General features: G+C 56.6%; 2 protein-coding genes across 4 annotated transcripts; one reads left to right on the plus strand and one right to left on the minus strand.

Moving 5' to 3' along the window:
- Positions 1-1,613: 1,613 nt before the first annotated feature.
- TMEM9 (transmembrane protein 9) lies at positions 1,614-8,264 on the plus strand. Its single transcript, XM_066565306.1, has 6 exons — positions 1,614-1,709; positions 4,074-4,175; positions 4,272-4,363; positions 4,815-4,923; positions 5,810-5,941; positions 7,237-8,264. Exons 1-6 carry the CDS (start codon positions 1,632-1,634, stop codon positions 7,384-7,386), a joined length of 663 nt encoding a protein of 220 aa, XP_066421403.1. The 5' UTR covers positions 1,614-1,631; the 3' UTR covers positions 7,387-8,264.
- Positions 8,265-9,225: 961 nt separating this feature from the next.
- LOC136566237 (alpha-1,6-mannosyl-glycoprotein 4-beta-N-acetylglucosaminyltransferase-like) lies at positions 9,226-16,307 on the minus strand. 3 transcript variants are annotated; one of them, XM_066565303.1, is made up of 4 exons: positions 15,903-16,307; positions 12,081-12,204; positions 11,643-11,790; positions 9,226-10,681 (listed from the first exon to the last, which is right to left on the minus strand). In XM_066565303.1, the coding sequence occupies exons 2-4, from the start codon at positions 12,183-12,185 to the stop codon at positions 9,540-9,542; spliced, it is 1,395 nt and encodes a 464-aa protein (XP_066421400.1). In that variant the 5' UTR covers positions 12,186-12,204; positions 15,903-16,307; the 3' UTR covers positions 9,226-9,539. The 3 variants fall into 3 exon arrangements, with proteins under 3 accessions (XP_066421400.1, XP_066421402.1, XP_066421399.1); XM_066565305.1 differs by lacking the exon at positions 15,903-16,307 and adding an exon at positions 14,824-14,890; XM_066565302.1 differs by lacking the exon at positions 15,903-16,307 and having other exon boundaries at positions 12,081-12,342.
- Between the last annotated feature and the right edge of the window lie 581 nt (positions 16,308-16,888).

A 16,888-nucleotide genomic window follows, 5' to 3' on the forward strand; every position in this document is an offset into this window, starting at 1 on the left:
GTGCCAGGAAAGGTTCAGGCTGGACGTCCAGAGGAATTTCTCCATGGGCAGGGTGGTCAGGCATTGGAAGGGACTGCCCAGGGACTCGAGATGGTGGAGTCCCCATTCCTGGAGGTGTCCAAGGAATGCCTGGACACAGCACTGAGTGCTCTGGACTGGATGACAAGGTGGGGGTCAGGCACAGGTTGGACACGATGATCTCAGAGGTCTTTCCCAACCTATTTGATTTTGTGATTCTATTTCTAGAAGTTAAACCAGGGGTTTGGGTCTCTTCTTTTTCCATCAAGGGATTTTTTTTTACCTGAAAAAAAAATACATCCTGACTTTATCCAGCAGCACAGACCAGGTAAATCTGCACCAGGTAAAGCAGCAAAGTGCCAGAGAAGCAAGTGAGGCCCTTGAGAGGGAAGTTAATGTCTTTACAAACAGTTTGATGGGTAAAGGTATGGGTGTTAACGTCTTTGAAATGGGTCTTAATGTGTATCTACTAACTTTGGGCAGGAGGCTTGTTGCAGAGCCCAGACTTCTAAAGCAGACAAGTGTCTGCACAAGCCTGAACTTTGGGATAAAATAACGGGTTCAGGGGGGAATATGTGGTAGGCGGTTCCGGAAGGCTGTACCTTCCTAGCACCCCGGCCAATGGGGAAAGGAAGAGGCAACGTGGGGCCGGGAGTTTGGGATAAAAGGAGGCTGTGCCTTCCAAAATTCGGGAGAGAAAGCCCTGCGGGTTTGTGCCTCGGTGGACTCTCGCCTTTTATTCGAATGAAGGTGCAGGACTCCTTTCTCTCCTCTTTGGACATAAGCCTCTGGCATTTGTGGAATTTTCCTGCCGCCCTCAATCCCTCCAGCTCTGAATGGAACCTCCTGGGAGCTGCCACCAGAGCAAAGCCAAGGCTTGGGGGTATTTGCACACCTGAAGGGTGCAGACACAGAAAGTGGGGCAAACCCGAGGTACTACAAGAACCACATCTGAGGAAAGTTCTCTGGACAAACACCAGACCCTGTGGCCTTGGAAACGCACAATGTTCCTCTTGGCACAAGGACCAGGCTTTTAAAATGAGTCACAAGTCTCAAACACAAGAGGTTCCTAGCGAGACTGAAGCCTTTGAAACTGAAGGATCACTGATATCATCTATAACCACAAATCACCCAAAAACAGAAGCAAGGGCACCACTGCCGCCCGGGCTTTTCCCTCTGATAGACACAGGACCACCGCCGGTGTGAGGGGAGAGCAGGGTGTGAGGGGGGAACGGGGTCTGTGAGGGAAGAGAGGGGCCATTAGGGGGGAGTAGGACCGTGAGGGGAGACCTGGGGGTGTGAGGGGAGAAGGGGCTATAAGGGGAGAACGGGGATGTGAAGTGAGAAGGGGCTGAGAAGGAGCGGGGCTATCCCGCGTCTCAACCCCAGGACGCGGCGGCGCAGCCCCGCGGGTGCTGCCCCAGGAAGCCAGGCGGGAGCCGCCCGGGCCACGTCCGCCGAAGGCCCCTCCGGCAACGGCCACGGCAACGGCCACGGTCGGCGCCGCCACCGCGACCGCTCAGCTCCGCGGGCCGTGGGCCGCCCTCAGCAGCGGCCGGGCTGCTGCCGTCCGATTGGCCGGCGGAGCTGTCCGTCACTGTGCGTCACGCTCCATGGCCAAGCGGGCAAGCGGGGAGGGCCTGGCCGGGGCCTGCAGGGAGGGGCCGCGCTCGGGCTGCAGCGAGGGCCAGGTAACGGGCAGGTGTGGGGTGGGTATGGCCGGGGGCTGAGGGCGTCGGGCCCTGGCCCTGCTCCGCTCCCGGGGCGGGACCGTGCGGGGCTGTGCAGGACTCGGGGCTCGCGGAGAGGCGGTGGCCCGCATTGCCGGAGGCATCCCGGGTGGGAACGGGCGGTGGAAGCCCCTGGAGGGCTGAGGGGGCATCCGGGCCCTCGGCGGGAATTGAGGGGTCCGGCCCTGCCCTGGGTCCGGGTCGGGGTCGGAGATGGTTGGAGCACAGGTCCGGGGAGGGAAATGGGCTGGAGTCTTAGAAGTGCTCCATGTGATGTTCACAGAATCATCCCAGAATGGTTTGGGTGGGAAGGGACCATAAAGCTCATCCAGTCCCACCCCCTGCTGGGGGTAGTCCTATGGACAAGGACTAATTCCACGAGACCAGGCTGCTCCAAGCCCCGTGCAGCCTGGCCTTGGACACTTGCAGGGACGGGGAGGTTAAAGATGAGGTGATTACTGGGCAATCGCAGGTAGAAGAGGGGTGGTTGTGTGCAGCCGTGCTCTGGACAGCCTTTTGTGGGGGCTCATCCTGGGAGCTGCCACACTCACAGCTCCTGAGAACTTCACCTCAACCATGCCCCCCCTCTGCTGTGCTTAATGCTCTGGCAGATTTTGGTCCAGATGCAGCTGGTTTTGGCTGCATAGCTGCTGTGGCCCGGGCTGATGGTCTGAAAAAAACAGCTGTAAGGCATGTGTGCATGTATCCCTTTGCTGTCAAATATATTGGAGATAAATACGCCTTGATTATCCTTTGTGTGGTTGAGGGTGTTCTGCAGTTCAGGGTGCGTGAGCTCTGCCCAGGTTTTAAGTTTTTGTTTATGTTATAATAGATCACGTGTTTTCCCCTCCTGTTTTTAAAAGTGACATTTATGAGTTGTTCAGATATTCTAAACTCAGCTGAGAGTTGGGCATTGTATGCCCAGCAATGGTACATGCCCCGTTGTTGTGTTAAAAATTCAGACAAAAGTCCAGACCCACTTAAAATGGGGAATGTGCACTGGGCAGCTCAGATCAGTCCTGTTCCCCAGATCTGTGATGAAGATCTGAACCCCTGATGTACAGGGGAGTCTCCCTGGAAAGGATCATTGTTTGAGGAGATTTTTGAAGCTGTAGTGCAAAACCTTAATAAATCATGGGATGAGGTGATAGGACTGGAATGCATTTTGGAGGTCTGGCAGCTTGTTAGAAGTTGCTGGTGTTTTGTTTAGATAAAGAGGAAAGGAACTTCTTGTTTGTAATCCATTATGTGAATTTAAGGTGTTGACATAAGATAAAGCAAAGGGAACGGAATATCACAGTGATTTAAATCCCAATGGAATCAGGTCAGGTGATGGAGTACAAGTACCTGGAGTAAGCTGTGGGATTACCTGGGAGCTGATTAATGTAGGTGTAAATTCCCTTCCCCTTCCTCTGCTGAAACAGCTCTTCCTTGCTGTCTCAAGGTCCCCCAACACCTGCTCCACCTTTTCCCTCTGAGGGTGAATGCAGCCTGACCAAGGCAAACTTGCCTTTTGTGACACAGGGAATAAATTCATCTTCTTATGGATTTCTGGAAGCACACATCTCTGGAACAACTTTATCCACACACATGGGGGTTGGAAGGAGATAATCTTCAGGGTCCCTTCCAGCCCAAACCATTCTGTGATATGTAGCAGAAGGCGTTAATGAATTCACCAAGCTACCAGCTTGAAGTAATTTTAAAATCAGGACTTACTGAACAGGTATAAAGGAGATAAAGGAGGTATAGGAATTGAGGAGATAAAGGAGGTATAGGAATTGATTTGGAATACTTAGGAATATTCCACCCCTTTCCCATAGCTCATGACAGGAAAATACATAATTCCCTTCAGCAGCAAGACTTTGAGTGTCAGAAGATGAATGATTTACCACTCATGACAGTGCTCATGACAGTGCAGCAGGGAGGCCCCAGTGTACTGCTTTAGGTCACTCTTGCTCCTAGTTCTGCATCTTTTAGTGAGCAAAACTGTCAGCACCAAAATATCTGTAGCTGGGCTCCGGGGTAGTAAGAGATGAATAGGAGGTTTTCTGCAAGTCCAGTTGTAAGGAAATCAGCAATAATTTTGCAGAGCTGGTGTAGTTTAGATGTGGGGTTGTACAGGGTGGAAGCTCTTCTGACAGGAGCATTGTTGAGATCTGTGTTGTTTCCAAGAGTTTCTGGCTGGCATCAGCTGCAATTCAGGAACAAATTTCTTCTTCCTGGGCAAAAGCGAGGCAAGTGGGCCAAAAAAAGTCTCTTGACTACCTCGTTGTGGCTGCATTCAGCTGAGATGCTCTATCCTGGATGTGAATTTTGTTCCCTCAGGCTCCCAGGATGTTCACCCCAAGCTCCCGGAACTCTGTGAGCCCCATGCTGCTGCTGGTGCTGCTGGGCTGTGTCCTGTGTCCTCCAGCACAGGCCAACAAGGTGGGTGACACTGAGCCGTGTGTGGGGCACAGCAGAGGTGGGGTGTGAGGGGACAGAGCTGTGTCCCCTCCTTCACATGGCTCCTGTGTCCTGCAGAGCTCTGAGGACATTCGCTGCAAGTGCATCTGCCCCCCGTACCGCAACGTCAGCGGGCACATCTACAACAAGAATGTGTCCCAGAAGGACTGGTGAGTGACTGAGTGAGTGAGTGAGCAGCCTCAGGGTCGGTCTGTGCCAGCCAGGCTCTGGAGTTCCCAGCTGATGCTGAGGAAGGGATTCCCTGCCTGTATGTTTGCAGAGGGAGCTGCTATGGTGGGTGATGTTCAACCCAGGCCAGGGGCATTTTTTAAACAGAAATTGAGGAATCTGGGATGATATGTTAACCCACCACTCTTGGCAGATGTAGGGTGTGCCCTCCAATCCTTTCCACCTGGACCAGATCCCTGCCAAAGGTGCTGGGACAACCTATCCCAGGGACTTTGGGCAGCTAGGCTGTGAGGGGAGCTCTTAACACCACATCGGTGTTATCAGTCTGACTGGAAAGCTGGGACACAGACAAAGTCACCCCAGTGTCCTTGCCCAGAGCACTGGTTTCACCTTGTGCTGCTGCTGATTGTGGTTTGTGTGTTTGTGCTGCAGCAACTGTCTGCACGTGGTGGAGCCCATGCCAGTGCCTGGGAATGACGTGGAGGCCTATTGCCTGCTCTGTGAGTGCAAGTACGAGGAGCGCAGCACCACCACCATCAAGGTACCTGAGCTCAGGCCCTGCCCGTCCTGCCCCCTCCTGTGCCACACAAGCCCAGGGTGACTGCACTCCCTGCCTGTGCCCTGCCCCTTGCCCTGCCACAGCAGCACCAGCACTGCCACACTGGAAGGTTCCTGGAGAAGAGCCCAGAAAGTTTTCTTTCAGAAAGGAAACTGTCACAGCGAGTACATGGTGGCAGTGCCAGGGGCTCACTCTACAGCTCTCTGAAAGAAGGCTGTAGCCAGGGGGGGCTTGGCCTCTTCTCCCAGGCAGCTAGTGACATGACAAGAAGACATAGTCTTAATTTGCATCAGGGGAGATTTAGGTTGGACATTAGGAAGAATTTCTTCACAAAAAGGATGTTGGATCCTGGAAGGGGCTGCTCAGGGAGTCACTGTCCTTGGAGGTGTTCAAGGAACCACTGGATGTGGCACTGAGTGCTCTGGGTGGGGTGACAAGGTGGGGATTGGTCACAGGTTGGACTCCATGATCTCAGACATCTTCTCCAACCTCACTCAGTGATTCAGGGATTCTGTGACTTCTGTGATTCCGTCTGAGACAGGGGCATTCCTGGTAGTGAGGAGCTGTGTGGGAGCCCAGTCTTCTTGCTGGGGATATGTGACAAGAGTGCCAAGCATCTCTGACCAGGGCCCTATCTTGTTGTCCCCTATGTGCAGAATGTGCCCTCAGTTGGCACAGTGAGAGCGTCAGCACAGTTTGTGCAGTGATGGCACAACCTCGGCCTCCTGGCAAGAGCAAGAGACTCTTGTGAGCAAAATGAGAAGAAGAAATCACACATCAGAGGCAGCTGCAAAGGACCTTCCTGACCTCTGTGGTGCTTCTTATCTCCACTGCTTATCCTTTCCCCCTGCGCTGTCCTCAACTGCAGGTGATCATCATCATCTACCTGTCGGTGGTGGGGGCCCTGCTGCTCTACATGGCGTTCCTGGTGCTCGTGGACCCCCTGATCCGCAAGCCAGACCCCTACACCCAGCCCCTGCACAATGAGGAGGACAGCGAGGTGAGGGGGCAGGGGGTGCAGACAGGGGGACAGGAGAATGGGGGACAGGGAAACAGCGACCTCCTGCTTGTCTCCTCTGATCCACTGAGGGACCAGCGCTGCTGCTTTGGGGGCACTTACACAGGTGAACATTTAGATTTCTGCACATCATGCGGAAGCACAAGGAATATTCAGAGTTCTGTGTAACAATCCCAAGGCAAGCCCTAGCCTCAGAGGCAGAGGGGACTTTGTAGCAGCTGGCCTGAATTTGGTTTGTCCATCTAGAGGGAAAAAAAAGTCAAACAGATCGTGTTTGTGCACTGTCCCAGATGGAGTTTTGTGGTGCTGAGCTTCCAGGGAAGGACGAACTTAAGTGTTGGCTAAAACATCTTCTAGACACTTAAAACGCTGGCCTACAAGGTGCTGTTTGATCCTGCTCTGGGGCTGGGCCCTGGGTTGTATCCAGACTGTTGTTCCTTGTGCTCCTCTGCTGCGGTTCTTCCAGAGCACAATGTCATTCAAACCCCATCTTTTGGGACACTGGTGTACAAACCCTGGGCAAAATGATTTGGCAAAATCCCAGTAGCAAAGAAAGAGCCACTCTCTCCCCCTTTCTCTCTGTCACACACTAGTTTGAGGGAAGAAAAATTTCTTGCTGCATAAAATTCATGCGGTTGCAGCACTGGGTTGGATTGTCCTGTTTGTACTTTGTTGTGAGTACAGACTATTTGTCCCAATTCCTTCATACTCGGATGTGAGGAGCAGATGCTCCAGTGTCCACAGTCCATTCATTGCCTCCCTCTGCTGAAAAAAGGAGGTCCTGCAGGAGGATATGAATTGTATTCCAAAGTCATGGGTTTGCACCCTGCTCTGCAGCAGTAATTCAGATCCAGATCCATGGTAAATGCCTGGTGTTAAGTGAGGTTTATCTCCCTCCAGTTTGCTGGACTAAGTCCTCTGGGATAGGCCTTGCTCCTGTGCCATGATGGATCTCCATTCATCGTCAGCCTGGTTTTACTGGGGGGATGTGGTTCACCTGGGCACTGTGGCTCCTTGCAGACTCCAAGAGTGGGCTTCCAGCAGAGCTCTACACTTCGTGCAGTTCCTCTTCTGGGAACTTCTGTCTGGAGCTGTGGGTGATCCCCAAGAGCAAGGACTTGGGGGCTGGTGTTGAGGAGCTCTGAAAAGGAGGTTTTTCAGCAGAACAACTCAAACCTTGCACTGCTCTTTCAGGTGCAGTTTCTCCCCAGGTCAGCTGCCTCGCTCTGTGCTCGCTGGGCACTGCCTGGTCTCCAGCGCTGTTCCTTTCCTTGCAGGACACTCACTCCCTGGCCGCAGTGCCCACCCTGGCTGGCGCCAGGGCCAACACGGTGCTGGAGCGGGTGGAGGGGGCGCAGCAGCGCTGGAAGCGGCAGGTGCAGGAGCAGAGGAAGACGGTGTTCGACCGGCACAAGATGCTGAGCTAGGCCCTGCCAGGCCCTGCCGCACCAGGACACCCCGGCGTTGGAATGGAACCTCCAGCCCTCCCTGATCCACCGTCTCCAGAGGGAGCAGCAGCCCCAAAGGCTTCTCTGGTCGTGTCCCCTGCCCTGCCACGGGGCCCCTGGGCTCTGGCTGCCATGGGACTCCATCAGCCCATCCCAGCAGGGACAGGGGCTGGGAGCAGAGCGCTGAGAGCTGGCTGAGTCCTGCTGGGATAAAAATGGTGGGAGAATTTTGATGTGGGATAAATTATGTGATGTTTCTCCAGGGTGCAGCAGCCACCTCCTCCTCCAGTATGCACTGATGGTCCTTGGGCATTGTGGTGCTGAGCCACACAGGAACAGCACAGGAACAAAGGGGAGGGGGTTTCTGCCAGTGCACACTTCCACTTATCCTGATGTAAATGGAGTCTGTCCAGGTTTACACCAGCATAATTGAGACTGCAGCTTGCTTCTGGGCATGTGAATTATCACAAAACCTGTTAGTACCTACATCAGTAAGAGTCCAACAGGTAAAAAGCTGATTTACATTTCTATCTTTTTGTGCTTTACCAGTAGATAAAAACATCCTGGGGTGAAATTTCTTGATATGTACCCACACTGCTGACCCTTGGTATTCTCCCACAGTGGGCAGCAGCATTTGTGTCCAAGAGAACTAGGGCAAAGGCTCTCCTGGAGCACTGGAAACACCTTTCAGGGCCCTGGGAAGTGGACACTTGTGCCACTCAGAACACTCCAAGAGCTCTGACAGGACTTGGTCTGTGTGGAGGAAGCTGCAGTGGTTCTGCCATGTGTATTGATCCCACTGAGAGCATCTGGAGTTTATGGTGTAGCACCTCCATATTAAATGCAAAGACCTACTACCTGAGTGGCTTTTTTTCAGGGGAAAAACCCCATCATGCTAAGTCTGGGGCTCTCCATCTGCCTGCCAGTGCCCAGCAGGTGAGCTGATGCCACCTCAAACCAGAGCTGTGGTTATGGTGCTGCAGGAGTGGCACTGCTCCCTGCTGACCGTGACTGTCCTGCTCTGGGAGAGCCAGGCTTGGAACACGGGCAGACCAGAGTTCTGCTTGGCCCAGGTTAGTGAGTTCTCTGGGCTATCCCATGGGAATGCTGAGCAGACTGGAATTCTTCCTTTGCAGGAAGCGGAGAAATTGTTGCTAAAAGCCTAACTAGGAGAGGTTACTGCCAGTCACTGCCCTGCCTGCTGGGGCCCACAGCTGCTAGTGGAGCATCCAGCCCTCCAAGCTGACCTTGCCAGACAAACCCAAACAGCAGCTTTTGGGATCCTTTGTGTTACCCTTCAGCACCTTACTGGGCTAAAAAGGACCCAGAGCTTCACATTATACCAAGGTCACATTTTCTTTGGCTTATCTTTGCTCCCTGGTGCTCAATTCTGTGCGTTCCTCGCCTTTCTGGATGCCCCATCTTGCCTGTCCTTCCCGCTCCGTGTGAACCAAGCAAAAACACGAAGTGAGGTCTCTGGGAATTGCGCTTTTTCCCTTGGAGGGCGGGAACAAGGAGCGCTGGTGGGAGGCGCTGCCCGGGGCCGGGCCGATGGGTCCATCTGGTGGCCGTCGCCCCCGATCGGCACCGGGAAATGGCCGGGCACCAGTGGGAGCTTGCTGCTGCCACGAACCTGCTGAGCCTGCAGGGTGAAGGGTTTGGTGAGCAGCACCCCCAGACTTTCCCCTGACCCCTGCAGGAACAGCTAGGAAATGGGATCAGAGAGGAGGGAATTAGAAATTGAGAGTTTTGGAAGAAGTTAGAAAAATTATAACAGGTAAGGTGTGGAGAGGCTCCAAAAAAAAATACCACTGCCTGATGAATTATTTGGTTTGTTAATTAGCTGATCAGCTTTGTCCTGTACATCATCCTCCCCGGGAGGAAAGGTTTTCTACTGCTCAGCCCTGAATTCCCAAGTGCCTTCCCCCTCCTTGGCTCATTGGGGCATCCCCCAGCAGGTACATTCTGATGGGCCCTGCTCCTAGATCCATCCACAGCCCACAGCAGTGTTTCCCATCTCTCCAGACATGGAGCAATGAGAGCCAATAACTTAATTTCTTATCCAAAAAGGCAATGTGAAAAATAAAGGAACCAAATCCAGCTGCTTTGACATCCTGCCACAGGTGTTGTGCTCAAGTGCCTGCTGTGGTCCAGATGTCGATGCTCTCAATGATGAGCCACTCGCTCTGGTCCTGGGTCACCCGGATCCTCACGCACTCCACGGGCCCAGGCAGGACGTTCTCCAGATCCTGCTGCTCCAGGGTCCCCTTCTCGAAGGAGCCCACAGGGACGTAGGAGGAGCAGTCCCGGCTGCGGTCGCGGCGCTGGCCCAGCTCCAGCAGCCCTGCGTGCAGGAAATCGCCCGGGCGCTCCACGGAGCCCGTGCGTACCCGGACACGGCTGACTCGGGCTGGCTGCTGGAACACGATGGTAAAAGTACTGCCAGCTGCTGGGTCTTTGCCCCAAAAGTACCCCTGTGCTGAGCTGTAGGCCTTGAGGGGCGCGTAGTTCTCAAAGATGGACATGCTGGTGTACAGGGATGCTGGTGGGTTGTCCGGGAGGTCCAAGGCATCGGCCTGGAAATCCTCATCCTTCAGCCGGTTGAAAGTGCCCTGGAAGGAGGAGTAGAGGCCCATGTGCTGGAAGAGGGATGGCTTGAAGCGGATCACATCCTTCTGGGTGAGCAGCTGGCGGAAGTGGACCAGCAACCAGTCACAGGGCATTTCCTGGTAGAAGAGGAGGAGGAAGCGAGCCAGGCGAGGAAGGTCACTGGAGTGGTAGAGCTTTCCAATGTAGCCCAGCTTGGAGAATTCGAGGGTGGCCCAGTTTGAGCCCTCCTGGGAAGCCAGTGCCCTGCGGATGGACGTCAGGAAGGACCTGGCGCTCCACACGTCGTCCTCGATCATCAGGTAGTAGGAGGAGAGGTTGGCGGCGAAGGCGAGCAGGAAGGCATAGTCCACATTCTGCTTGGAGCGGAACCTCACCCGCTCCTCTGCATCGTTGAAGTTCCTCTTCAGGCCTTCCAGGGTGGGGTAGAACTCAGGGGGAGCGTGGATGAGCAGGAGCCGGCCCAGGAGGATGTGGCGAGCAAACTTCTGGGCGATGGTGGCGGCAACGCGCACGTTCCAGCCAGGATCGGTGTCAGCCAGGTGCACCACCACCACCATCTCCTGCAGCTCCTCCTCCGTGGACTGGCTGAACAGGGACTGGAGTGTGGCCAGGAGGTAGAAACCACGTGGCCTCTGCACGGATGCCATTCCCACTGCCAGGAATTCTGCAAGGCAAAGGAAAGGCATGAACAGGCAGAGGGCTAACCTGGGATCACCATAGTGATGCTCTTCCCTTCAAGATCTAACGAAAGGGCTCCAAAAATCTCTTCCCATGGCCAGCCTGCAGGGTCAGTGCTGCTTGTAACCCCATGTCTAAGGCTGTTGTCTCCTTCCTGAAGCTGAAGCCTTAAGCATCTCAGGAAAGGCCCAAAATTGGTCCAAATGGCAGCAAGAGCCAGGCTGAGGAGGCAGGGGCTCCACTCAAGAAATATTCCTGAAAAACACCTTAAAAAAAGCCAAATCTAGGCAAGTAACAGTGTAGAGAGAGAGTCTATAGGGCAGAAAAGGCTTATTGGTATGGCTGCAAATCTTGGAAGCATTCCCCACTCCACACCTCATGGAGATGCACCCACACTGGGATCAGGCACCTTGTGTACTCCCCATGGCTCAGCAGTGGCTGCGTTGATTCAGCTTCTCTTGCTGATGGTTGGGACAACACCATTCCTGTGCTGGCTCCAGCACAGCCTCACAGGTTGCCCTGGGTTCCTTCCCACAGAGTTTGCATGGGAATTGCTTCTTGTGCACCTGTCCAAGAGCTTGGCCCACTCCTCCCACACTGTGGGGTTGTCCCAGTGGTCCACCTCACCATCTCCACTGGAACCTCAACCCCAGGGAGATGGGATCTCAGCAACCCCCAAAGAGAGGTCTGGGAAGCCCAAAACACCTGCAGTCACCCAGTCCCACGGTGCAGAAACTTGGACCCTGTGTGGAGCACGTGGAGCTTCCCCAGTTCCTCCATCCCCAGAGCGAGCAGTGAAGGCTGTGGAGGTTGTGGGCAGGTCCCCACCCAAAAAGGCAGGACCCAGCCTCTCCCTGCCCCAGCAGCACTCAGGGGGCAGGCCTGTGCTGGGATGTGCAGCTGTGCACACCCAGAGGTGCATACCCACAGGGTCCAGGACCACTCACTTTTTCGGGGAGCCGGGGAGCCAGCGAGGAGCTGGTAGGAGATGTTGTGGAGTGCAGAGAGCTCAGCTGTGTCCCTGAGGATGTGCTGGGCTCTCTCCGGCTGCAGCAGCTGCAGGATCGTGTCGGGAGCCAGGCCCCTGAGCTGCACCTGCATGGGAGCCACAGGCAACAGGTCACACCACAGAGCACCAAGCAAGGGGGGATGACAAGAGGGGGACCCAGAAGCGAAGGGGAGCCCCTGTCCTGCCCTCCCAACTTCTGGATTCAGGGGGGTCCATCTGCCCAGGGCAATCTGAGGCAGAGGAGAAGGTGGGGGGTGTTGGGGTGACACGGGGCAGGGAAGAGAGCAGAGCTGAGGATGGGGTTCGTGTGGGGCAGGAAGGGATAGAGGATGCTCCACTAGCCTCTCCAGTGGGATGTCTCTGGTTGGGGACTCACCTCCAGGGGATCCTGTTCCTGCCAGCTGCTCCCATGAAGGAGGAGGAGGAGGAGGAAGGAGACAGCAAGCAGAACTGTGAGGGAGCGTTTCAGGGAGCATCGCATGGCTCCTGCTGGCTGAGGCCTGGGGAGAGGGGACATGTCAGGGCACAGCCTGGGGAAAGCCATCACCCCCTGGATGGGACAGTGGGACAGCACCTGGGTACACCCCTGGGACTGACCCCCTGCCCCAAGCACACACAGGTGCACACCTGTGAGCAGCCATGGGGCATCAGGGGACACTTGTGCACTGTCTCCTTTGGGCAGGCAGGGACAGGGAAACCCCAACCTGACCAGGACAAAATCAGCCAGGTACAAAATCCCCCCAAACCAGCCCCAGGGACACCCCAAGCAGCACCCCAGAGCTGGAAGCAGAAGAAATGCAGGTTACAGAGCCTCAGAAAAAACTTTCGGGTCATGGGGACACCGCAGGAGCAGTCACCAACACCCCAGGAGCAGTCACCAAGCCCTGAGAAACACTCAGGTCTCAAATGGGCCCAGGCTGCTCTTCCAGCACTGAGGAAGAAGCAGCTCCCCACCTTCCTCCAGGCAGGCACCAGCTCGCCCTGTCCCAGCCCCATCCCCTGCTTGGTAGGACAAGAAAAGTGTCCCTGAGGGGACAGTGTCAAGCAAGTGGCAGTGAACTTTGATAATGTACATTGTAGCAGAGGTGTGGCAGGAGGCTAAAGGGCTCCTGTGTTTGCCTGGGTTTTTTCCATTATAAATATGACAGTGCTGCCCTGGAAGAGAAGCAGTTGAGGCTGGGCAAGTGCCCAGCCCGATGGGGTAGACACCCTGAGCCCCATCCAAGCTGTTCACAGTGACTTGGCTTGGTCAAGGCAGCTTTGAATACAAACGTGGAGGAAAAGCCCTCCTAAGCCTTCCCAAACCAAGGCTGGGCTTCCTAGGACGGCGCTCTGAACACTTTCCTGCCCCAACCACCGCTGTGCAGCTGAGCAACACCGCTGTGCCCTGAGCCCCCCCACAGGCCCCACAGATTGGAGCTCAGCACCTCTGGGGCCGCTGCCCTGAAGCGTGTGCTGGGCTTATTTTAAGGAGAACCCTCATTTTTGCACCCAGGAGTCCTCTGGAGGGGTTGTGAGCTCCCCAAGAGGCTGGTGCCGCGCAGGTGCCCCGATCCGATCCGCAGGCGCTTCGCCCTTGGAGCGCTGACCCCGCCCAGGGACACGGCTGCTCCCTCGGAGATAAGCACGGAGCCAGAGCCGCGCTGCTCGGCAGGGCAGGGCAGGGCTGACCCGCAGCAGAGACAACCAGCTCCTGCAGCTGCTTAATCTCTCTGTCCAGGTCCCAGCAGAGAGTGTGGCCTCTCCGTCCCTTACAGCTCTGGAGACATGGGGGACCTCACCAGCTCAGGGGGGAGCAGCATTAGGGATCTGTCCGAGCCACAGGGACATCACACCCTGGTGCCACCCTGAACGTGGATTTCCAAGCCTGCACCTCTGGGATCTACAACCAGGGCCACGGGGTGAGCTGGGAAGGGTCACCAAGGGCGAGGCCTGGCCACATGCCAGGCTGGGCATCTGGCCACTCTGGGTGGCCAAAGGTTTTCCTGGCTGCTGGGGAATGTCTGGCTGCCAACGGCCCATCCTGCATGGAAAACAAGATGCTACTGAGCACTCCCAGCACTCACAGGAGCAGCTTCACCCAAGGAGCAGGCAGCCCATGGGGAACAGGGGTCACCAGCACAGAACAGAACAGAAGGTAACGAGTGCAGCCCCATAATTAGCTCCCTAACTGTACTGGGCTTTGGATTCCTGCCTCCATGGAGGAACAAAGCAGCCCAGGTAAGTGGGCACAACCAGGGGCGCAGCATCCTCCTGCTCCAGCTCAAAGTGCCTCCAGAGAGTATCCCTGTCCCCACACTTGCTCCAAGCACCTCATGCACCTTCCCCACAGCCCAGCACCCCACTGCAGACGTCCCCAAAAGCCACCCTGCTGTAGGGACATTGGCCAGGAGGAGCTGAGAGCCACTTGCTTGTAGCCAAACTCCTCCCCAGCCTCAGTGCAGGGCAGGGGAAGGAACAGTCCATTCCCAGCCTCAGTCCCACGGGGCTCCGAGGAAGCTCCCGGTGTGCAGGCAGTTCCAGCTGCTTCCGCCGGCACTGGGGAGAGCAGGGCTGGTTGCACAAGAAGGGAACAGCCAGGGCTCCCTTCCCACTGCCAGGAGTGCCTTTCCATGCTGGGGGAAACTGAGGCACAGACAAAGGCTGTGTCACCCAGCAGGGTAAACACCAGCTCTCCTGCAGCACAGCTCAGTGCCCCGCCCTGAGGGTCCCCGGGGTGGAAAGGGCTGGGATGGAACCCAGCACCAGAAATGGGTGGGGGACACTGCAAATTGTGGCAGCACAACGTCCCCCATGGGCAAATTGTGGCCATTCGGGGCTGTGGGGGATGGGGGCTCCTGGGCCCCCTGGGAGTCAGGCCAGGCTCTGGCCCCACTGTACCTGAGTGTCTCTGCTCCACGGGTTGTCCCACGGGGACAAAGGGGGGGAAATGCCCTGTTCTAGCAGCACACGGCTCCGGAGGACAAAGCTTTCAGTCAGCTCAGGTGTCCCACAGCACAGGGAGGTCCCTGCAGGGAGGGACTCTTACACCGATCCTGTCCCCAGCCCAGCCCCCTGCCCTCACACCCGCTCCCACGGCAGCAGGAGATGGCTCCTGGCCAGCCCCGCTCTGCACGCACCCGCCGAGGGCAGAGACTCACGGGTGGGCGGCAGCCTCGCCTCTCCGGGGTGCTCGGTCCTGGCAACTTCCCCGGGCTGGCCGGACTCAGGATTCTCGCTCGGCAAAGCCCCACCCCGAGTCCTTGCCTGCCTCCCGCAGAGGAGGAGCGTCCGCCGGCGCCCTCAGTCCCAGGAGCTTCGGAGAAGCGGCCAGGTCGGCGGGGACCCACGTGGGACGGGCCAGGGCCCCCAGCCCGCCGTGGGACCTGCGACAGCCCCACCGACCGGCAGCCCAGGATGGCATCAGCTGTGCCCCACCGACTCCATCCTCGCAGGCAGCTCCAGTCCCCCGGGCAGCAGCAACCCCCGCTGGGGGCTCTTGCCAAGCCGCAGCGTCCCAAACTCTGGCACGAACCTGACACTTCACCGAGCCAGGAGCTGGTGACACGGAGCTGGCAGAGCTTTTTGCCCATTTCTTTTCCAGCTCTTGTGCTGAGGTGGCAAAAACCTCTGGGGCTGCAGAGCCAGAACTGCATGCCTGGCACCCTGGGGCAGGGCAGAACCTGAATCCCACCCGGGATGTAGCCCCAGGACACCACAGCTTCCCCACACACTGCAGCTCCTCACTGGAGCATTGGGCATCACAGCTGGGCTGGGAATGAAGCCCCTTCTGAAGCCCCTTCATCTCAGTGAACCAATGTGGGCCACATAGGGCCCTTCCAGGGCCCGGTTTGTTGCCAACTCCTCCACCCTCCAAGCTTTTTCTCCCACTGCTTCCCTCCTCTAGACCCAGAGCAGGAACATGGCTCTGGAGCATCCACAAGTCATCAATGGCATCGCTTGTCCCCAGCTCCCAACCAGATCAGCTCCTTCCCACAGCAGCCCCATGGAGAGGAAACCCCTTCCCTTCCCTTCCCTTCCCTTCCCTTCCCTTCCCTTCCCTTCCCTTCCCTTCCCTTCCCTTCCCTTCCCTTCCCTTCCCTTCCCTTCCCTTCCCTTCCCTTCCCTTCCCTTCCCTTCCCTTCCCTTCCCCCTATTTATTCACACAAAGTGTGGATCCCACTTCCCTTCTCTCCTTGCTGGCCTGGGCCTCTCCTACCTTCAGGGAGGAGACCTCACATCTCTTGCCAGGCTCCATCTTCTACAAATTCCCCATGACAACTTCCAGCCCCAGCTGCTCCCGTGGGAGCACATGGAGCTTGGAACTCCTCTGTGAGAGAGAGAAGGTAGAGCAGGAAGCAGGTGATGGTGCTGGGAAGGCGGAAGAGACGTCCCCGGGCTCCCGGATCCGCTGGTTTTCGCTTTTCCTCCATCATTTGGGTTTAAATCCTTACATTCCTCTGGTGGAGTGGCAGTGGCTCTGTCCCAGTGGGGTCCCAGGGGCTCAGTGGGGACACCCCACCTGCTCTGGAGCAAGGGCAGTCTGGGATTCCCACCTGGGCAGGGGCTGGAGGACTCCAGGAGGGCCAAGGCAGCTGGGATGGTGCAGCCCAGCAGAACTTTGCTGCTCAGTGGCCCAGGGTGGGAAGGACTGTGGGGCTTGCAGCAGCTGCAGGAGGGGGAGGGCTTTTCTCACCACAGCTGCCGCTGACCCCCACCCCTGCACAGGAAGGAAATCTGGTGCTTCCTGTCCCCGCAGAAAGGAAGAGGGGGAGGGCTGTGACACCCAGCACAGCCCTGGGTCCCCAATGCTTGGTGTGCAGAGCCCTGCCAATAGAACAGCCAGCACTGCCAAGGGGAGCCGGAGAACCACCAAATTCCCCGTTAGTCCTCACAGGCTGCTTCAGGGTGCAGTGCTAGGGCAGGATTTGACCCTCCCCGGGGACATCCACGAGCAGGCCTGGAGCAGGAAGGGAATCCAGCTAGGAAACAGCTCCTGGTGCCCAGACAAACATCCTGGGTCCTCTTGCCCTCAAAGCAAGTCCCACAAGCCCAGCCTTGGCCAGTTCATCCAGTCCTCCCCTTTGTGCTATGGAGCAAGTCCCAAATGGTTTTTGGGTGGTGAAAAAGGGTCCCTCCACCTGCCACCCTGTGAGGGCCACAGCATAGCCCTAGTGCCCAGGAACCAACCAAAGCCTGGCACCA

This window comes from Molothrus aeneus, chromosome 24, assembly GCF_037042795.1.
Source record: "Molothrus aeneus isolate 106 chromosome 24, BPBGC_Maene_1.0, whole genome shotgun sequence".
NCBI classification, from domain to species: Eukaryota; Metazoa; Chordata; class Aves; order Passeriformes; family Icteridae; genus Molothrus; species Molothrus aeneus.